This window comes from Ceratotherium simum, chromosome 14 (genome assembly GCF_057802395.1).
Source record: "Ceratotherium simum simum isolate JZ-2026a chromosome 14, ASM5780239v1, whole genome shotgun sequence".
In the NCBI taxonomy this organism is placed as follows: Eukaryota; Metazoa; Chordata; class Mammalia; order Perissodactyla; family Rhinocerotidae; genus Ceratotherium; species Ceratotherium simum.
The window spans coordinates 15,438,499-15,461,746 of record NC_141913.1 but is presented as its reverse complement, the minus strand read 5'-3'; the positions used below and the strand labels follow the sequence as shown (position 1 = coordinate 15,461,746).

The window sequence follows — 23,248 nt, the reverse complement described above, 5'->3', positions numbered from 1 at the left end:
TGAGACATTCAAAAGGTAATTTCAGGAAGGAGGTTGGCTATGAAACTCTGCATATAAAAGGAGAGGTATGACTGAACATACCAGTTTGGGAGTTATCTGTGTAGAGTTGGTATCTAACACAAAAGGCATGGATGAGACTGCCTAGGGAGGAATATAGAAGAGCTAAGACCGAACCTTGACGAATTCCCACATTTAATGGCTAGACAGAGGAGGATGAGCCTGTGCATGATATTTTGAGGAAGCAGCCAGAGAGGAAGGAAGAGAACCATACTACTCATAAAATATGGAAAATAAGGTAAGAGAGTGTTTTCAAATGGAAGGAGTATTCAACAGGTATTGAAAGCTGCTGACAAGTTAAATAGATGAGTAGATGAGTACTGAAAAATATCCATTGGATTTAGTGCCAAGGATGTCATTGGAAACCTTTCCAAAATAATAACAAAAATAATAATAATAATAATTGTTATTATTATTATAATAAAGTGAGAGGTGAAAGCCAGACTGGTGTGGGTTGAAGTGTGAGTGGAAGGTAAAGAATTAGAAATAGTGAGTGTAAACAGGTCTTTGGAGAAGTTTGGTTGTGAAGGGGAGAAGAGTTAGGGAGCAGTCACTGAAGGATAGTGGGAGGGGGAGGGACAGTTTTAATAAAAATAGGATAGAATTTAGCATTTTTAAAATGTGAGGGTGACTTCCAGTTCAGATGGCACAGTGAATTCACGTTTGCTGTACCCCTTCTGCTCCAAAAGACAGCAACTATAAATAAAATGTTTTAAAAGGAAAACAAAAAAAATATATTTGGGATTAGAAGTAAACAGATGATGGAATAGTAAAAAGTAAAAGAAAAATTCGAATTGGCACTGAGGCTGAAGTCACAGGCCTGTTGTCTTCCAGGTCTGGAAGCAGGCTGTTTTGGTCAGCAATTCAGCTCATGTAGAGTAAATACAACTGAAGATGCTCCATATGAGACAGCAGCCAGATCCAGGCTCATTTTTTCTTTTTTTTTGGCAGGAAAAGATTTGCCCTGAGCCAACATCTGTTGCCAATCTTCCTCTTTTTTTTTCCCTCCCCAAAGCCCCAGTGCATGGTTGTATATTTTAGTTGTAAGTTCTTCTAGTTCTTCTATGTGAGCTGCTGCCACAGCACGGCAACTGATAGATAGGTGGTGTGGTTCTGTGACTGGATAACAAACACGGGCCACTAGAGTGATGAGAGTCAGGCTCATTTTTTGAAGTCAAGGATGAGGGTTCTCTCAACTCATGAAAAGCTGAAAAAGAATTGCTGACAATCTGCCACTTGGGTTTTAGCTTTATAAAAAGCTGTGGAATTTGGGAATCAAAGATCAAAGATGCAGCCTCATGACCAAGAACTGAGTTAAGCCACCCACTGGCTCAGTGTCTGAATCTGTGCTATCCCCAGTATCACAACAATAGAGTACCACAGTATCACAACAATATTATAATGCCTGGTTCTGGGCTAAGGCTCCAAAGTACCAGGTAAGACATTGCAAAACTAATAAGCTGAGATAGGTGTAGAGAAAAAGGGAAAGATAAAAACCTCTCATTCAAAATAAGCCAATACACCTGCAAACAAAATAAGCCTTCAAAACATAAAGAAATCTAATTTTAAGATAGACAGGCAACAATATCATCAGTTAGAAGATGAGTTTACTCCTGATGAGATGAACTTTATGGAATAGTCTGACAAAGACTTTAAAATAAGTATATTGGTCCCTAATCTGAAATCCCCAAACTCTAAAAAGGAAATCTTTTTTGTAACTTGTTTGGTGGCAAAACCTAACCTAACCTAACCAGTCATCACTTGGTAGCAAAATCTGACTTGAACTGATAGAAGTCTATGTATATAGTCTTTCTATCTCTCCCTTGGAGTGCCTACTCATGCTTTTCATTGGAGAAATATTAACCTGTTTCATTATAGGGTGTTGCCCAGGACCCCAGTGGAGACTGTGTGTGTGTATGTGAGTGTGTGTGTGTGTGTGTGCCCACATACCATTTTATCTTTTTAAAATCTTAAAAATTCTGATTTGAGCCAGCCCTGATGGTCTAGTGGTTAAAGTTCGCCACTCTCACTGCTTTGACAGCCTGGGTTCGTTTCCCGGTCACAGAACCACACCACCTGTCTGTCAGTTGCCATGCTGTGGCAGCAGCTCACATAGAAGAACCAAAAGGACTTACAACTAGGATATACAACCACTCACTGGGGGGCTTTGGGGCTTCAAATCAAAAATTCTGATTTGATTTTGATTCAGAATCAAAAAAATTCTGATTTCTGAAATATACCTGCTCCAAGAGCATTAAGATACTCAAAAAGATAAATGGAGTAACCTCTCTAAAAAGTAAACAAGTTAGAAAACAAAAATTGGCAGAAAACAATAAAAATAAGTATGAGAAAAAGCCAATTGGAAATTTTTGAGATTAAAAGTATAAATTAAACTGAATTAATATACTGGATAAAATCTAAACTGGTGATAGTGAAATAAAACATTCACGTATTCTAGAAGAGTCTTAGGAATTCACCCAACAAGAGCCAAAGAGATATAAAATATGAAAGAGCAGTTTGGAGGTAGATTGAGAGGCTCCAACATTCATCCAGTCTGACTTCCAGAAAAGAAGAATGTAAGGAATGGCCTCAAAATAATATTTGAAGAGATAATATCTGAGAATTTCCCAGGATGAAAGACATAAATCTTCATCCTGAAAGTGTACCCTGAGTACTAAATGGATAAATAAAATAAATTTGATATTTAATATATTTGATATTTAAGAAAGATACTTGTTAAAACGTTAAGAGTAACCCCTAAAAAACTGGAAAACAAAATATACCTACCAAACAAGCAGGGAAATAGAGAAAACTGTCTCTAACAGAAGTCAGGAAATGATAAAAAATAAAAGCTATATAAAAAGCTAGTAAACAAAGTAAATAAGATGGTAAAAATAAGTTGAAATATGTCAGTAATCACAATAAATATAAATGGATTGAAGTCATATTGTAAAACAGAGATGCTCAGATTGAAATATAAAAAATTCTAGCTATGTATTTATTGACAAGAGACAGAGGCTTGCCTGGTATACAACAGGTGGGGCTGATTTAAAAAGATGAACTGGCCAGATTCTCTTTCTCAGAGAGAATAGAGAAGGGAGACTCAAGTGGCAGTGAGTGCTGGAGTGAGGAGGTAACAAAGAAATGGGACCAGAGCAGCCTTCATGGCATGTGTGTGAGGTAAACAGCAATGAGGAAGCAAAGGAGGCCACTCAGAAGGAGAGGTGAACAGACAGACACACAGAGAGAAGGGGAGGCCTATGTTAGAGCCAGGTAGCTCTGTCCCTCAGAGATTTCTGGGAGACCTGAATGCACTCAGTTCCTGCCCTTGGGATCCTGCCAGACATCTCCGGGGGAAAAAATACCCCTTCACATGAGCTAGATTTAGTAGGTCGCTCTTCCTTTCAGCCCAGAGTTCTGACTATAATACACACCAGCAATATGGCTAATAATTACTTGAGCGACGACTGTGTGCTGGGAACCCCAACGAGTCCCACGTGGATTATCTTAATTTACTAGTACCAATGAGGTAGCTACTATTCTTATCCCCATTTTGTATAGCAGCAAATTCAGGCCCAGGAAGAGTTCACAGCTAGTTAATGGTGACCCAAGACATGAACCCAGGCAGATTTACTCCAGAATCACTCCTTAACCACCACACTACACATAGTTTCCAAAATGGAGGAAGGATTACCCTGCACTGCTCCAGGAGATGACCAAAAGTTAGACATTATAATGAACCAGATTTTGGTTTAATATAAAAAAGGACTTTCTAATAATTATGGTATATTTAAAAATGGGATGAGCTACCTCTAGAAGAACTGAGGCCCCCATCAATTTAAGTATTCAAAAGAGGCTAAATGAATATCTAACAAGGATCATGTAGAAAGAATTCTTTCACAGGAAGGGAAATCAGATAATTTCTAAGACCTCTTCCAACTCCATTAGTCTCTGAATTTTAGCACAATGATCTATTACAGTGCTGTCCAACAGAACTTTCTGTGATGGCAAAAATATTCTATAATCTCTGCTGTCCCATAGGACGGCCCCTAGACATATGTGATTACTGAGCACTTGAAATGTGGCTACTAAACTGAAGAACTGAATTTTTAGCTTTACCTAAGTTTAATTTAAGTTTATATAGCCACATGGGGCTAGTGGCTACTGTATTAGACAATGCAAGTCTGTAAGCATTCAGATAAAACAGTAAAAAAGACTGTTAAATAAAACTGGATAGCCCAGGGCTTAGTTTTATGCATCATGCCAATATAATAGCTCAGTGCTGTGGCTTTGGGCTAAGTCAGAGGCAAGGACACCTCCGATGAATCATTGGCGTCATTTCCTGAAGATTAGTCTTTCTCAACTGTACCTCCCTGCTGTCTGCGGAACACATACACGTGTATCTGTATATGTGTATATGCACACATATGTATGTATGTGCACATACCTGTGTGTGTATACACACGCCCAGCATGGGTAGGGAGGGATACAGCAGACTGTTAATACTAGAATAGAGTGGAAGTAAGATCACTTTGTTTTTCTTTACGCATATCTGTATGTCTTACCTGTTACAAGTATATATTTTTTTGTAAAACAAAAATTCTAATAAAATAAAATGAAATAAAGACTAAACTTAAGAAATATCCTTAAAATCCTCTAACTGCTACCATGAACACATTAGGAACGTAGTTTACAAACAGGTACACATCTAAATGTTCAGTGAGAATTAATACCATATATTTTTTCATTCTACACATTTAATCCCCCAAATGAACCTTTTTCTCAAAGTACAAATGGAATGGAAAAGGAATGGAAATATAGTGGAGGAAGCTTTTCTTCAGTGTCTTCATTTGGAGGTGTTGTGTTGTATGTTCTTATTGATTGGTTGTTATATAGTACTTCTAAATCAAATTTTAAATTAGTATAGTTCTAAGTTGTTTTGAGGTTCAAAGAACTCCTGGAAAAAAAGTAATGCCAAGACCTGTGGTAACCTGTCCTCTAAGCCATGAGGGAGGCGCCGTGGGGTGTAGCAGTTCCAGATTCTGAGCTCAAGGAATTCAGCTGTTACAAACTGCTTAGCCTAAGGAGCTGAACAGTCAGCAAATATTGCATCCTTTTAGGGTAAGCTGTCTGGAGGCCTTTTATAGAGATTTTGCCCTGAATCAGGAAGAACAGGATGCCCCCTTATAAGTCCAGGGAATCAAAAGGAAAGGATTCTGTAATTGCCCATGTTCCCTGCCATGTCTAGAAAGTGCTTAAAGACTAACCTCACCCCAGCTGAGTGTGGTGTACCACCCAGCTCTAAGCTGAATCAGAAAACTCAGTGCACCTTTAATTAACACCTCTGAGGAATTCTTCCAGGTTCCCCTGAATTTGAGAAGGTACTTCGGCCAAGGGTTTTCAGCAGACACAGATGGGGAGGTAGTAATAGCTTTGACAGTAAATAAAATGCTGCCCCACCTCTCTCCCGCTGAGGTCCGCCATGACTGGGTGTGCGGGGGTGGGCTGCCTCACTGCCAAGGGTCTTGGCTCCCCATCAAGCAGGAAGTATCTGGCCTCACAAGCCAGGGCACAGGGGAATCGGGTCACTGGCAAATGCTGGTAAAGCAAGCAACTTCAACAACAACAACAAAATACAACAGTTACAACTGAGAACATAACACAGAGCATCCCCAAGGACTCTTATCCATTCCATTCATTCATCATTCTTCAAAAACTTTTACTAAGTGCCGACTACAGGAATTGGGTGGTAAATTAAGGAAGAAATAAAGATCCACAACCCCAGATTCTATCTTAAGCTCTTCCCCTTACCAGATGCATGACCTCGAGGGCATTATTTGAGCATGCATCAGCATTTCCACATGCTAGAGGGTGGAAGTCACTCTTAAGGGCCAGCTACAGTGTGCAAAGTGCTTTGTGATTCTTACGTGAAAGCCAGTCAACTGCCACAGAGAAAAACCACAATTAAGTAATTATGCAGAGCATCCTGCTGCAGTTGTGACCCTGAGGCCTAGCGTGAATCCTTGCACCAAAGGCTCCTGAGTGAGAGGACCTGGATGGTGCACCTGCCACCCATACTAACTTCTCTTGGGGAGGTCCTGCATCCGCACACGGCTCTGTGACTGGCAGCTGCAGCGAAGGTGCCTCATAATAGTCCCTGGGGAGCAGCACCAGGTAGTCCTAGAAAATCAAGACCAAAAGGACGATTACTCACTCTGGCGGTGGCCCTACTTTAGTAATAAAATAACCAAACACACTAGCTGAGTTAATAATAGCCAGGGGAAGCTTGCTAGTTAAACTCTCCACCTCAACTACTTTGTTCTGCCCTTGACTCACAGAACACGCAAAACAACTCATCACAGGTGCTTTCAGCATTGAAGATAAGCACCTTGGGGTGAATGTTTTTATTTTCAAATCTCGGGAAATTTTACTGTCTCTTCTGGGTTATTTATAAATTCAAAAATAAAGATAATAATAAACTGTAAATTGATAAAGTGTTCCTTTGAAATACTGGTTGCCTTCATCAGTACAGAACATTGAGTTGTAGATCATGTATTATGGCTTTTTATTCCCACACCAGAGCAATGCTCGTCTGGTTTGGTATAAAAAGTGATGTTTTGTGATCTTGGTGAATCGTAGGCTGAAACTGGCCTACTGCCTGGCCTAGGATACGAGAGGAAGAACATGTTCCACTGGGTGTGCCAAAGGAAGCCCACAACATCAATTCAGCTAAGCAGCTCTTCAGGAAAGAGCAGAGCTCCGGGCTTCTGACACGTGGATGGTTTGACAGCTTCCCGGCAATCCTGGCATCACCACCTCTCTGCGGAGGGAAGGAGGGAGGGAATGTTTGCCACAACTGTGAGAGATTCATACACAGGCCATAAGGCTTCTTCTCTCTTCACAGCCCTCAATTTCTCTCTACTGCAGAAGAGGAGAAATGAATGGGAGGGGAAAGGTAGAGGCTCAGTGGTCCACCTCAGTGCTCTTACTACCTGAGTGAGTTTTAATTTTAAAGTGGTTATTGTTCTATTAATAAGCTTCCTTAGGTTGGGACCACATCTCCTCATTACTTTATGGTCCCATAGATCCTAAAACAGTAAAGGTTGATAACAGGTGCTCAATAAAATATTTTTAGCAAAAACAAGGTCATAATATGGAAGTATGCATATGAATTACTACCCAATTGCAGTGACTAAATGTCATGAAGCATCTTCCATGCCTATGTAGTAACATTTACACTGAACTTTTTCTTTCCATTAGTCTAACTTTGTACCCCTTATTGGCCTCAATGGAATTTTCCTCTTCCTCATTTGTAACATCCGTGAAACATTCTTAAACTTTTTTAAAGCAACGAAGCTTTCTACCAAGAAGATGCATGAAGGAACAACTGAATGAACAACATAAATCTTCACATTTTTTCTGTAAGATCCCAGATTTGGAAAGGACCTGTAAGGATAAGCATTGACCCTATTATATGGAAGAAGCAACTGAGGCAGACTTGGACTTATGGGACTTGCCTAAGATTTGCTACCAATCAAAGGGGTTGTGCCAGAAGGAAAAGCTTTACATTTTCCCTTCTGAGCCCAAGAAACCAAGTATTGTCAAAGACTTTATTTTGAAAGACCTTGCTATAAGCTAAAGCAGACATCAAAAAGGGGTCTCTCAGATAGTGGTTTCCATCCCTTCAACTCCCCACGGCTTCTCTGGCTATTCTCTCGTGTTCATGGGCACAGCCTCTTCCTTGATGAAGAGTTCATTGTCCACAGCCATCTGTTTGGTGAGACTATTGCCTACGTTCAAGGCAGAGGAAGGCAGGAGGAGTGTCACAGAGAAGCACTGGCTCGTCCAGGCTCTTCCTGCTCTTTCCACCACCAAGAACTTCACTGATTTTAGGATCTTCTCTTCCTCTAGCTTCTTCTGATTCGTTCTGCATAATTCCCAAAGAGGCTGATGTTTTTAGATGCCCTTCTGATTCACGATGAAAAATCCCAAAGAAATGTTTGAAAGGCTGGGACATATGCTCATTAAGGTTTTGCATTTATTTTCATAACTTCGAGTCATTATGAGTTATAATTTGTTTTTTGTGGGTTTTTTTGCCTGTGAGAAGCTGGCTAGAAGAATATAAAAGATATTTTAAGGTGGTTCCTAGGTCATTATGTCACGTGAGGGCAACTGTCACCATAGGTTCCTGTGTCTAAAAGGGAACCAGCTATGATTTTGATATCTTATGGTCACTGATGGTTGCTGTGGAGGGGATTATCTCTAAGCCGGGAAGAATCTCCACTCAGAACTATCTCTTACCAGGAGGACTCCCTCTGCCTTAATACAAGCAATCCATGTCCCTGGTACAATTGAGAATGCGTCTGCAAAACCATTTCCAGGGACGGTGACAAAGGCTGGCTCCTTACTCGGCAGGAAGATGATCTCTTTGCTTTGAGCAGCACCTATCAGAAATAAAAGGAATTGCTTAGGGCATTTTTCTAGCAGTCAATGTTATGATTTTAGATATTCAGTTTTGAACATTCAGTTTACATCTGAAAAAGTTTAAGATGGTTTACTGATCATATGTCCTCATCAGATTTATTGATCTTATTTTAAGAAATCGTATGAATGCACATGCATATGTATAAAATAGACTAGAAGGATGTTGATAAGATGTTAGCAGTGGCTATGCTGGGATTGTAAGTAATGTTTTAATTTGTTAGACGATTAAGTATATTAACACATGTAAACTGCTTAGAAAAGTTCTTTGCACATAGTAAGTGTTCAATATATTACATTAGATATTAAATTTTTTTCCCTTTTATTTATATGTAATTAAAAATTTTTAATTTCTATTGAAGAAATTTTAATTTCTATTCTATTCATTCTGCAATAAGAAAAAGTTTTGTTTTCTGTTTGTTTATTTTCAGGCTGCAATGTGTTTTCTTCTGCATTAAACAAATAGAGGACCTTCTGTAGAAGGTTCATAAACAAACAAAACTGTTGCATCTGAGTCTAATTGAAACTTTTTCTTCAGAAGAAATGTTTACTCCAAATCCTTGCATCCACTCTCTTGTTCTACACCCATCTATGGGGCCCACTATGTGTCAGGCCTGGACTCAGGTACTGGGGATGAGGCAGCGAACACAGCCAGCATGGCCTTTGCTCCCTGATAGTGGAGACAGGGGAGGTGAGAGGTTACAGACCAGAAAACAGGAGAATATGGTACAGTGTGGACAGTGGTACTGGGGAGGAGGCATAGGTTACTACAGGAATACACAACCAGGGCTCCTGACTCAGAGGCAGGGGCTTAGGAAAGCTGTCCCAGAGGATGAGAAAACAACCAAACTGTATTCCAACTGTTCGAGGGCAAACTTCTGATGAGATTGTCACCTAGGAGGCAGTAGAAAGAATCTGGGGTCTGAAGACAGACTTGTCTACAAAGACCAGCAATGTGCTTAGGCAATTTACTACGCCTCTCAGTTCTGTTTCCTCTTCAACCCTCTCCAGTTCACAAAGCTCTTATCATGTAAGGAAATGGATGCTAAAGTAGTCTGTAAATGATAAAGTTAAACCAGTTTACTAGTCTTACTAGTTCTTCCTATAGGTTATTATTTAATCAACCTCCAGCCTCACAAGCTTGGCTGACACAACTTGGCAACGTCATTTCTTCCCCCAAGTCTGACTCTGCTGTGAATGCCAAACAAAGATGCTTAAATTTCTACCCTAAATTAGATTTCCATTGGTGCCATTTTGTATCCTTTTGGGAGTCTTAGTGCTTCCTGGAATCTGTTTCCAGGACTGGTAGAAGCCCTAGCTCCTTAGAGAACAGACTTCCAGGCCTCTGACTGTGGTGAGATCTGCCCTCTGATTGTGCTTCTCCTCTGCTTTCAGGAATCCCTCACCCCTGAATGAGGTTGGCATGTTCCTTTCTGGAGCTCTCTTGGGCCTCATGCTTTAGAGCATTCATCCTAAAAATTCCTATCCTCACCCATTTCTCCTTGAACTATTTGGTTTGCCTGAAACAATGGGAGAATTTAGGGCAGTAGGCCAAGATCTATCAAATAACACTGCAAAGGTGACACCCACTCTACCATGAATGCATTACAAATTAGCTTTGCCCTGTGGTGATACCATAACCCACAGGGTTCAGCCAGGGGACACAGGTTGTTATATCGATTTTTTTAAATGACAGTTAATGATCAATTTAATAGCAAAATTTAGATAAGCAGAATGTTAGAGATTGAAAGGGTAGCAAATGACAGGGCATCTAGAGAACTGTCCTGATCAGACCACGTATCAGCCTAACATTTTCCAAGCAGGTCAACTTTGTGAAAATTAGAGAAAACGTCCCACTAATTAATCATTTCTCAATCCAAAAGAGGCATGAAAATTTACTGACCTGCTTTAGCCCAGGATGGATAAATAGTTACATGGCCAGACACTGCTTCAGCTCCAGGGCTGATATATCTCAGAATAACATGGAACAAGGAGAGACTTGACTTCCCCACACTCAACATCATCCTTACTTCATTCTGAAAAAACCCAAAAAGCCGTCAAGTATAGAAGAGACAACTGGTTAAAAGAAATGCTAGCCAAATAGTGACTTTATTCAAGTTTCACTACTGGGCTTGTAGTGTATACACACACACAAACACACAGACAAATACACACACATTCACACCCACTCAACAAGCGCCAAGTAACTAACTCTGCGGAAGATGGAATTAGGCAGGCCTAATGATACATTAAAATTACTTACAATTAAAGTTACAGTGAAAATACACTCGCTCAGCAACTGAGATCCTCTGTTGTAATCAGGCAGACAGAGCGGAATATTAGATGGACTAGTTTAGGGAAAGCCACAGTGACTGAGACAACCACCACTAGCTGGGAGAAATAAAAAGATGGAAGAGAAGGAAAGGAAAGTGTATTATTTAACACCACCACCCCAATAGAGAGACCATTTGGGAGATAATAGAAAATACATATTGGTCTCTGCACCCGGTTCCCGGCACAGAGCTCTGGAAATCCTTGTAATTTCCTAAGTAATGGGAGCACTAGCAGCATGTCTTGTTCTAACATTTGTCTTTGGCCCCATTCCCGACACGAAGCTCTTAAAACCCTTTTAAATTCCTAAGTTATAAGAGCACGAGGAGTATCTTTTGTTCTATTGGGGTGACCCTGAGTGGGCTCTTGGATGGGGGCTGGTCACCAGAAAGACCAGGCCATGATTAGAAGCTTGGAATTTTCAGTTCTACCCCTATCCTCCAGAGAGGAGAGAGGGGCTGGAAACGGAGTTAATAATTGATCATGCGTCCCTGATGACGCCTCCATAATATCCCAAAAGCACAGGGTTTGGAAAGCTTCTAGGTTGGCGAACACATCCATGTACCAGGAGGGGACACACTCCGACTCCACAGGGACAGAAGCTCCTATACTCAGGATCCTCCCAGAACTAGCCCTGTACATCTCTTCATCTGGCTGTTCATCTGTGTCCTTTATCATATCCTTTAATAAACTGGTAAATGTAAAAAAGTGTTTCCCTGAGTTCTGTGAGCAGCTCTAGCAAAGTAATCGAACCCAAGGATGAGGTTGTGGGAACTTCCAATCTACAGCCAGTTGGTCAGAAGCACGGGTGACAACCTGGGCTTGTGATTGGCCTCTGAAGTGTGTGTGTGTGGGAGGGAGCAGTCTTGTGGCACTGAGCCCTTAACCTGTGGGGTCTGATGCTATCCCTGGGTACACAGTGTTAGAACTGAGGTAAATTGTAGGACACCTGGCTGTTGTTGCAGAGAATTGCTTGGTGTGGGGAAAAACCTCCACACATTTGGTGGCCAGAAGTGAAGTGTGTTGTGTGAGTAGTAAAGGAGACTCACAAGGAAGAAACACACAGAGAAGGAGGAAATAACCGTATTTTTCCCTGCATAGGGAGGAAAAAATTGAGTTTTTCCAACTCACCACTCCAGAGTTCACTTCACGCATAAAATTCTAAACGGTTCCAGAAACCGATGTTGGCCAAGGAAAGGTTATAGACTCCAAGCACATTAGTGATAAAATCTGGATGTAACTAAAATATGCCTGCAAAGTCATATGAAATTGATCTCAATCCCTATCCAAGAAGAATGTGGGCTTCTTCCTTTGGGGGGCAGGGGCTGTTGGTCCCTAGGCCCCGGTGCTCACATAAATCTCTGTAAGTATTGCCGAGCCATGGTCTTGAAGGAAAGAGTAGACTATTTTAATTCTGAGAGTACTGAACTCTGAGAGTTCAGTAGTAGACTATTTTAACTCTGAGAGTACTCATATGTACTGCAGAGTACATATGTGATTCAGCTGTGGCCCAAGAAAAGTTCATGAACCTTGGAAATTTCCAAATCAGTGGTTCTTTTAGTCTCTCCCCCAGCAACTTTGGTTAAAAAGAAGGGGACTTTTGTTGAGTGAGACATCTGTGACAATAAATACTGACTTTGGGTAGGATCCCTTGTTCTGGGAGCAGAAGCTGCCAGCTGACCCACACTGAAGCCTCTCAATTTGACTGCATTCACCTTTAAGTGTTAGTTCCAAGTTGGAAAATAAAAATGCAAAAATGTAGTAGAAGCAGAGCAAAGTAAGTAGTGATTCAAGGGACATCATCAAGGTCCTCTGACTAAAAATAGGTACAGAAAATCCATCATTAGAAATTCATTCCTTTGTGTCAGCCAGCTATTCCTGCAAACTATAAACACCTGTGAGAAGGTATATATCTTGATTGGGCTCTCAGTCATTCATATCCTATTACGACTCAACGGAATCCACTGCTTTCTTCTGAATTATGAAGTAAGATGAGGGAACTAAGAAACTGAATTGCTGTATTTGGAGAGAAAGAGAAAACAGGGAGGTGTCTTAAGATCTGAGATACTGTTTGGGAAAGGCAGCCTGGATGGGGACTCTGGCCAGGTAAGAAGCAGCATTACAATCAGTGGAGGCTCCAAGAGAACTAACTGACCAAGGGCTGACTGAGACAGAGGCAGCAAGTACTAGTCCTGGGTCTGCTAAGGATGAATACTGGATCACCATGGTCATCAGTTTGCCTATTTTATTCTGAATTTCTCCACTGAGAGACACAGCTTGAAGAGACCAACCTCAAAGAGAAATTCTGAGAACAAAACTACTCAATGACTATGCAGACATTTTTAGTTATAAATATTGTGTAAGTTCTAAAGGTCAACAGATAACATGTAAATTCCTTAATTATTCCAATACAAAGCCAAGAAAGATGGATACAATAGAGAAGAATGAAGGAAAGGAGAAACTTGGGAAAGAAAAGTTAAATAGCATTAACTAAAACTCCTCATTTATCTCAGTTTCTATTCATATAGTAATTCAGAGTTTAAAAAAGCAAAAAAAAAAAAAAGAAAAAGGCATCGGTCAAAATTAGCAATATCAGCTTTACTGGAGTTAACTCATCTCATTTTTATTCTCTACAAATGGCTTTAAAGAAAAATATCTCTCATGTTAAAATGTAGCCTAATCTTGCTTGGGAAGCTTCTTCTTATAAAAAGTCTCCAGAGAGAAACATCATTTTTCTTTAACCTCTCCATTTTCTGATTTGGTGACCAAAGTAAAGTAAGAATAAACTGTGAAATTGATATATATGCTTATTAGTTAAACCCAACGCTACGCGAGCGCCATGCATACCCTGGAGAAAAAGAAACCTGGAATCAGCTCTGGGGTCCGTTCACCTTTTTTGAGGACTCACTGAGAGTGCTGTGGGTGAAGTATATGGGCTACTCTGCCATGAAGCTGTTTCCTACCGGCCACGTACCTGTACCGAGGTCATCTGAGCGTACCCTCTCCAGCTAAACCCGGGAAACTCCAGGGGATCAAATCCAAACCGAAGTTCTCTTCCATCAGGTGTAGTGCCGTCCTCAATCTCATACTTCATGTGATGCAAATCTGGGAAATAGTAGTTGTCTTCGGGTCTTTTATAAATAAAAATAAATATAGATACCGCAAGTTACGTTCGTAGGTAATCTGAATATCTTTTAATCCCAACAGCTACTGTTGAAAGAACTCCCACCAAACTGACAGAGTGCATTAGATAAGGACAAATGAGAGAGCCCCCTGCCTTTTGCCTAAATTATTGCTTTTACTCATAAACATTCACATAAAACACACCCAACACCTACTCATTCCAAACAGCAAAATGAGAAAATCATTTAGCACAATCTCTTAATATGTTCTAAATGGTTGCCAACAACTTAGCAAAGTCAAATTAGGTTATTACTATGAATGCATTCATTCATTCATACATTCATTCATATTCACTCATTACACAAATATTAATATGTGCCAAGCACTGTTGCTAAGCACCATAGATACAATAGTGAACACGCCATAAAATATTTCATATGCTAAGTTTACAAGTCAGATACATTTTCTATATATATATATATATTTGGATCATTAGAATGACTTTTTTGTGTATGTCTGTGAGGAAGATTGGCTTTGAGCTAACATCTGCGCCCACGTTCCTCTACTTTGTATATGGTATGCCGCCACACATGGCTTGATGAGTGGTGCATCGGTCCGCGCCTGGGATTTGAACCTGCGAACCCAGGCTGCCGAAGCGGAGCGTGCAAACTTAACCACTATGCCACCAGGCTGGCCCCTAGAATGACTTTTCCATGGCTTATTTTCTCTTAAACTATAAGCCTATAAATGGATTCCTTTCAAGAGTCCAGCAATGGCAGTCACGGAAAAGGATCATAAATATTCCAAAGCTTGTGTGACATTTTATATTCAAACTACTTGAAGTTCTTCAAAATGGCACATTTTGACAATCCAGTCACAAGCTAATAGCAGTCAGTGGATCTAAAGCCATAAAGACCAGTCAGTCAAAGGAAATAAAAGGGCAAGCTTGTATTAGAATTAGGAAAGCTTACAATTTTTCTGGAGGTAGTTTAAAAATCCGTAAAAATTTTCATACCCATTGACCCATTAATTCTATTTCCAGGAACATATACTAAAGAATGATTTTACATATAGTGTCAAAGAATTAACATAAAAGAATGTTTACAATAGTGAAAACTTGGAAACAACATAAATATACAACAATTATGAAATAATTAAAGAAATTATGAAATATTCTATAACCATTAATGTTTTTGAAGACTAATGATAATGGCAAATACTCATGATATCACATGAAGTGAAGAAATTGACACAAATTATATGAAAAATCAAATACAAATTTTTTCACAGAAAAAAATACAAAAAATATTAAAAGGAGTTATCTTTGGGTGGTGGAATGAAGGTTTTTCTTTGCCTTTTTACTTTTATGTACTTATTCAAATTTTACAATGAACATGTATTTATTATCACAAAAATTATTTAGAAAACAAAGTGAATGTGCACACTTTCTAAGCTTGTCAGAAAAACTAAAATGCTCAGATAATATCATAAACAAACATTTGGGAGGAATTTAGTACAAAAAGGTGCAAAATTTACCAACCTGGAGAAAAGGTGCTATGGCATAATACATTGCTGGTTTGCTACCCTTTTAGTTCAGTTATCATTGATCACTAAATCAAGGGACATGTTCTAAATTTCATATATATGTATTGGTTGTAATGTAAAAAGTCAATATTTTTGCCACAGGGTGGGTAATTTAATCCTATTCAGTTACATTATTTCAATCTGAAAATTAGCCCATCCCCTACATAGCTGGAAGGAGAAAGAACATATGCTGGTCAAGTAGGGGAAAAGCTCACTTTATCAACAGGAAGGTGGAAAATATTTCTGAACCTATTTACAAAGTTATTCTGGTCCATTGCGAGCCTTGCTTGTCTACAGGAAAACAAATCTACAGACGAGTCCTTCTTCACGTACATCTTATTATGCAGCACAGCAGAGACCACCATTTAGAAACGACTGAAGAAGGCACAGCTGGGTAGCTCTGACTTTTAGAATTCAAATATTGGAAAGATTGAGGGAAAGGAGTGAAGTGTCAGACTAAATATAGACAATTTACTTTAACTACATAAAAGATTTCTTTATTAATCTGTTGATAATGCAGAAGTGGTGAAGATACTTGAAATTTAGAAGTTGAATTTCACAGAGTTTCTAGTGTATGATTAAAAGTCAGAATATTCACAAGTAGTTTTTTCTTCCCCCCACTGAGGGAAAACTATGGATGGATCATGGTTTCAAAAAACTATATAAATTGCTAAATATAACAGACAAAGAGACAGTCTGCTGCCAGACTTGCGAGAGCCCCTCTGGGATCGGTCTCCGCTTTGCTACCTTGCTCCTAGAGCTCATTTTAATTTGCTTCTGCATGAGATGAGGGCCTTCGCCCCACTTCTAAAGTTTTCTTACCTTCCCCTCCCCCAGTGTAACACATCCAGCCTTTCCACGTCTTCAGTCATGAGTCCCAAGGGAGAAGCAGGAACTGAATCTCTTTGGCCCAGGAGCCCCCCACCTATGTGCTGGGCTCCTCATGCTGTGACTTCTACATGGAGGTTCGGCCATGAAACCCACCTCTTATCTAGCTCTAGTCTCGCCCACCTGGCTTTTTGTACCTGTGGGAACTTTCCAGGGAGGCTGCTCTGTGACCTACAAAGTGGAACAGTTTTTAGGGCAATCTTACTTCCCGCTGTAACTGGACTCAAAAGTATCCAGATTTAAAATGACAGGACAGCTTCATCTGCTCTCTCTCCTTAGGACTGCCTCTCTCTTCACCAGAACTGTCAGCACAGACAGGACTCTCTGAGCGAGTCTTCCAGAACATCGATACGGAAAGAAACCTCCCCAAAGACTCACCGCTGGCACGCCTTCCCCACGACGTGCTCTCGGCACTGGCATACGCCGGAGGGCCCACTGCACATGGGGGTGACCGCTCCACCAATGTCACACTGACACCCTAAAAGTCAGGAAACAGTAGCAGTTACCCATGAAATCCTCTCCATGCTGGATGCTTTCCCTCCCTCTACAAGAAATGGAAACCAGTAAGCCCACACCTTCTTCTCCCTCCCACATCTTATATCCAGCAGGTGTCTGAAATATGTAGGAACCTTCCAAACTAAGATGGCACGTCCCCCCAAAAGTCCCTTTGTGAGTTGGAGATGCACTTGAGGCCAGCTCGAACACTGTTGTCCAATGTAAGGGGCCAGCAGCCCAGGAGCTAAACATGATTTAGCAATACCGTGCTACTATAAACAATGTGTGCTAACGAGAGTCTGTGCGAGATATATGAGGAGCATTGCGGGGCAACTGCTCCTACAACTGTGTCATCTAACACGATATTATCTCTAAAATTCTGGTGTGAGCTTTTTTGATAACACAAGATATATCTTTAAAATTACTAAGTCTTGATGTTATTTACGAAATTAACAGATGACTGCCCCTCCATCCCAATTATGTTTTTTATAATTAAACCAACAGTGTGCTGGTAGAAGAGAAGAGGAAGCAGCCCCGTTTGCAAAACTAGCCCAAACTAGTTTCAAGTGAATATTTAGCCAAATTCCATGGACAGAATTTTTCAGTCCCAACCCATCAGAAAGTCTGCGTGAAGACAATGCACTCAGGAGAAAGGTTATCCTGACAGTCTTTGTCCATCAACACTTTTGCCTTACTTAGGATCCACTGGAAGTATTCACCTTGACATCCAAAGTAATTGCTCTTTTCCAAAGCAAAATATCCATCTTCGCATGTGTCGCAGGAATCACCACCAACATGGGACTTGCAGTGACAGTCACCATCTTGCTGCAGAACAGTGAGCCAGATGACAAAATCTGGTAAAATTACAGAATTCACTAATCTTCAAGATTTAAAACTGGCTCATTGTATAACATGAAGCAGTGTAGCGAGGATCTGAAAAGGTCCAAAAAGATTCCCATGCCCTGCACAATTAACAGAGGTACTAACGTCCTCCCACGGAAACTCCACAAGCCATTGCTGTAACATTCTACTGGTGTCGATACCTCTGAACCATCAGCTCACATTACCTGCCCACACTCTCCCATTCCGCTCACTGTTCCTGCTCCGTGGCACTGGCATTCTGCGAAGATAACAGAGTGTCCTTGGACTAAGGTTACACAAAGGACAGTTCCCCAGCTCTGGGAACACGACACATCAACAATACTACATGAGCAGTCACTTTCTTTCCAGCACACTTCAGCAGAATTCCAGTTTGTACCATTGAGCCCTAAAATTGGACTGCCTTCTGGAGTCAGCAGAACAACCAGATCAGTGCCATCCACCTACAAGGAGTAATGGCTAGTTCATGACCACTGAAGACAAAAGCAGCAATATCATGGGAATCATTTAAAAATGATTCTAATGTCAAGGTCATTACTGATATGCTTACATGAAAACATACTCTGTGTAAGGATATTCACTCCACTTTGCCACCTTTAGCTCGGTGTTTTTCAGTTGCTATCTTGGCTTCAACACAAGCATAAAATGAAAATAAAATTAAACCAGAAAGAGTGGATTATAAAAACAAGGCGGTATAAGCCTTTTTTAAAGTAGCTGCCTTTGGAAGCAACAAAATACATATGGAAACGGGATATAAATCCCTTGCTGAGGTTTTGAAAATGACAGAAGTTTTGCCAAAGTGGGGGGAAAAAACATCAAAACATTTACATAGGATTTCAGACAAACTGAACTGATTAAACAAACAGCTCTTTTGTGGGTTTAGTCACTGAGGTAGAGAAAATTAAGGGGAAGTTGCAATATAGTAAATTATTGTATGTAAAAAACCTTACCTGAACATCCATTGGGGTTTTCTTCAGCCAGATTCCAATATAATGGCTTGCAGATGCTACAAGTAGGACCTTCAACATGAAGCTTGCATTGGCAATACCCCTTTGAAAGAAAATCAAACTAACACTTGACATCTCGGAATTGAGACGTGTTTTCAAACGTGTTCTGAACAAAGCTTGTGACAGACATATATCCTGGCCATAAAAGGTAAATTAAGTGTATCCAGGGGGAATAAAAGTTCTGGGCTGATTTCAACAGTCTGCTAATTGCCTTTGTTTTATTATTCATTTATTTGTTGTACACATAATCCTTATTTGTGGTTACAACAAAATTGGAAAACAGAAAAATTTAAAAATCACGCCTATTTATAACATTATCATTATCTGTTGATTCTGTTACAGCATGGACTATAAATTTAAATGGAAAAATACCTGAATATTTAACATGTTGAGAATCAGTAGAGGATTATGTTGGCCTGAAAGTACTTCTGTAATATGCAGAAGTCACTGCCTTGCTTAAGCATCATCAAGCCTCAGAGCAAGGATGCAGAACCTCTCTCCACTGTCCCCCCAGTGCCTGGAGGTCCAGCATCCCCAGGCTCTGAGGCTAAGAAGACAGATCATTTCCAAAGTGCTTAGAAAACAAATCAGAATATCATAGTATTATGCTTGGAGTAATATCAAATAAATTATAATTATTTTGTGCACAGACAGCTTTATTTAATGTGCATTTGGCCTTGGATTTTCTTAATTTTTATTATGTATGTCAGGCTTACATGCAGGGCTCTCAGGTGGTGACGCCCTCAGAATAACCTACAGTAAGAGTTAAACTCTAAGACTCTAGAATTAAAAGTTTAAGTGAATCTTACTCTTATTTTTGAAAAAATCACAATATCACATATGCATTCTGAAAAAGAACAATGACCTCTTAAGCAATTTGGCTTCAGGTCTTATTTTAATTTACTTTTAATTTCAGGAAGCTCCCAAAAGTGTTAGTCTTTAATAAGCATCAGAACAGATCAGTTAGAATTGCCACCCTTCTATAATCCCCTACTTACCAGACTGGAGTGGAGGGTACCGGCTGGCTCACAGGCACTGCTGGAGGCTGTATATGATTTAGAAATGTTTTAAATGCCTGGGGTTTTAGTGTTTGTTTGTCTCTTGGCTTGTTTTGATGTTTTGAGTTTTAAAAGTTTTACTTGTTTTTAAAAATAGTGCATCTACATTTATATTTTTTGATAGATGGTGGCAAAGACTTAGCATGTAATTCAGAAAAAGGCACCCAAATAACCTTTATGGCCTTACTCCCCGAATCACCCCTTTTGCCACTGAATGACTCTGTTCCCTGCCCACTACTAAAAGTTCATTTCTAGCTAACTGATAATGAAGGGGGGAGACTAGGAACAGGAGATTCTAGAATTTTGAGCATCTTTAGGATTGTCCAGAAGAGGGCAATGTTGTACCAAGTGACTTTTTAATTGTCCTATTAAAAAGATGCTACAGAATTTGTAAGTACGTTTTTTAGTTAACCAAGACTTAATTCTTTAATTATCACAACCCCCTTGTTCCCCACCTGTACTAAAATAATTTCTAAAATTAGTTAGTTTGCTTTCCTGCCTTAGTCAATATAGTATTACAAGCCCAATATAATTTGTCTTCAATAAACTGGGACCTTGTAATGTCTCATACTACTATTAAACAGCATTAGAAATGAAGACAGGGTGGGTAAGCCTGCTCTGAGCCTGGTTTTTCCAATAATTTAAATAAACCCATAACATGATCTTGTTTTCTTACAAGTTGTTCCTTAGACTTTTTGCCTTTATTGTCTCCTCTTTGCCTCTCTTTGCTTCAGTTTCCCCCTTGATGATTCTCATTCCCTCTCTCTCTTTCTTTTTTGATGTTCCTTCACATTCTTCTGTAATAGTCAACACACAATCTTCCTTCTCTTTGTTGTTTTTCAACCTGGCCACGCCCAGCCGTTGGCTCCTCCCCAAGTTCACCAATGTTGCCATCTAGTTCTGGAGAAATCATTCTGGCTGCCCAGCCCCTCGGCCAGACAGCCCCAGCTCTTCCCACAGCACTTCCTTCTACTCCCGACCCCCTGAGGGCCAGGAGACCAGCCTGGGACAGCCTCACACTCTAGGGACCTTCAAGCCTTCTCAAAGGCGAGCTGCCCCCTGCGGACTGCTGGCTACAATTTCCACTGGCAAGAAAACCTGTTGTTTTGAGGATTCTGGTGAGTAAGCTTCTGGGGGATCAAGCTGTGGCCCTGTCTTCAGACAGCTCTGAAGGAGATGTATGAAGTGTTCTCAGGAGCAGGAAGAGGTCTGAGAAAACCATATTCTCCTGATGGGAAGTCTGGTTCAGCCTTTCAGGAACACTTCTTCTCAACAGAGAAAGGGTCCTCAGAAAGCAGCAGTCAGGAGCTACTAGCCACCGGAGGCTGCGTGCCCCGGAGAGCACAGGGAGATTCCACGGGCATTTTACGTCTGTGTCCTCGGCCACAGAGCGTGGGTGACTCTCAGTCTCTGGGATCAATGTGGGGATGAGTACTGACAATGGCCTGTGACAGTGTTTCCTCCTTGACTCCCTCCTTTCAAACCCAATAGACTAGGTCAGCCCACCCCACTTCCCCTCACAGCTGTGCTGATGTGTGATACATCCTCCAGGGGGCCAGTGGCAGGCAAGGAGAGAGGGGCAGAAACCCAGCAAAGGTCCTGCTCTGCCCGCCAGCAAGGGGACCTGTTAGAACACCCCTCAGGGGATTACAGTGCAGCCAACATCAGCACCACAAGCCCAGAACCAGAAAGAAGCGAGGATGCCTTGGGAAAGGGGACAAGGAACACTCAGCGTAGCTAAAGTGTTCCTGCTATACACAGAGAATTTCCATGTGAATCAAGAAACACAAATTTACGACACATGGGAATTTAAATTTTTTTTTTTTTGGAATAAATAATTTCTGGATTCCTTTGAGGACGCATATCTGATATATGCGTTTTCAGTGGACTCGAGCTGGGGAGCAACAAGGCAGATTCAAGTCAAACTTGCAAGGGTGACCTGTGGTGGGTCCGCAGAGGTTTGCGGGCTTCTCTGGGAGGCTGGCTGCACCACTTCGGAAAGGAACGCGCCCCCAGGCATTCTGATGTCTTCCCTACCTTGGCAATGGGGGAAATCATAGGCTCCTGAGAGACACCTGTCACACCGCTGTCCTGTAATGCCCGACCGGCATTCGCACTGTCCAGTCTCTGGGTTGCAGGGCGTCTGGTAGGAGCCAAGGGCTGAACACTGGCAGGCTGGATGGAAAGACCTCAGTCAGACCCAGGGCGGCGACGTATGGAGGAGGCAGAACAGCTTCCTGGATACGAGCACAGGGTTGGGGCCAGAAAGATCCAAATGCAAGTTCTAGCTCCACCTCTTATTAGACCTGGCGCCTGACACAAACCCTAAGCCTCAGTTTCCCCTTCCTTAAATGGGAATAATACTAGTATCCACTTGATCAGATTGTTGCCAGGATTAAATGAGATAATACTTGAAAGAGGTGGGGACAATGCCTGTCTATAGTGAGCACTCAGTAAATGCTAGTTTTTATTGCTGTTGTCAATGTCACATTCAGTAAGATTGGCTGGTCATGGATGAGGGCTTTGGGGATGCTTCTTGCACACAGTAATTGGTGTTCACTAGAGGAGTAGCTGATGGGGGATGTGACTCACTGGAGGGGCCATTTTAATTCCACATCCCCCCGGGAGTCAGGTGCAAACCATTTCAGTCCAGATTGGCCTACGACTGACCCTCACTTTTTTCCCTGTCCACCTCTCTTCACACCTGGTTTCTCAAGGTCTAGTGCAGTTGAATAATCACGGAAAAAGTTATGCAGGCAGGGTTGGGAATGGACGGGAAAAGCATCCCAGTTTTCTTTCTCTCATCTCACATAGGTGAATTAAACATGCATGGATGGAGAGAACAGACTCTGGCCATTCCCCTCTCTGCTCCCTTCCCAGTGGCTCAGGTTCCTACCAGTCTCTGTGCAGCTAACCTCCTACAGGGCTGCAGTTACTCAGCCTCGCCCCCATTTGCCCTGCAAGAACCTGCTTCCGGGAAGAGGTGAGCAGTGGAAATGGCCCCCTGATTTCCTGAGCCAGAGGGTTTCACACCTTAAGAACTGGAAGGAACTGGAGAGGTTATCTTGTTGAATTCCACTGTTAGATTAGACATTCCCAAGGTCACTGAATTAGTGTGTAGCAAACGGCTTCAGTCTCTGGGGCGGACACATCTGGATTCAAGTAGTAGCTCCACCACCTAATAGGTGTGCAATCACGGGCAAGTTGCTAAGCCTCTCTAAGCCTTAGTTTCCTCTTCTGCAAACTGGAGCTGACAACAGTACCTATCTCATGGATCACTAGAGTATCACCAACCACAAGGCACGAAAAGCACTGTGCGCAAGGCCTGGAGTAGGGGAAGTGCTC

General features: G+C 41.2%; 1 protein-coding gene across 2 annotated transcripts in view; it reads right to left on the bottom strand.

Moving 5' to 3' along the window:
* LAMA3 (laminin subunit alpha 3) overlaps window positions 1-23,248 on the bottom strand; it is a 248,035-nt gene that overhangs the window by 114,721 nt on the left and 110,066 nt on the right. For both annotated transcript variants that reach the window (XM_087439074.1, XM_087439073.1), the window contains exons 13-23: window positions 21,941-22,078; window positions 19,844-19,890; window positions 18,789-18,888; window positions 18,027-18,079; window positions 17,679-17,784; window positions 16,843-16,942; window positions 13,844-14,000; window positions 10,442-10,574; window positions 8,359-8,501; window positions 6,140-6,237; window positions 5,518-5,671 (exon numbers count right to left, since the gene is read on the bottom strand). In XM_087439074.1, the coding sequence (XP_087295200.1) occupies window positions 5,518-5,671; window positions 6,140-6,237; window positions 8,359-8,501; window positions 10,442-10,574; window positions 13,844-14,000; window positions 16,843-16,942; window positions 17,679-17,784; window positions 18,027-18,079; window positions 18,789-18,888; window positions 19,844-19,890; window positions 21,941-22,078 (1,229 nt within the window). The remainder of the gene's footprint in view (window positions 1-5,517; window positions 5,672-6,139; window positions 6,238-8,358; window positions 8,502-10,441; window positions 10,575-13,843; window positions 14,001-16,842; window positions 16,943-17,678; window positions 17,785-18,026; window positions 18,080-18,788; window positions 18,889-19,843; window positions 19,891-21,940; window positions 22,079-23,248) is intronic.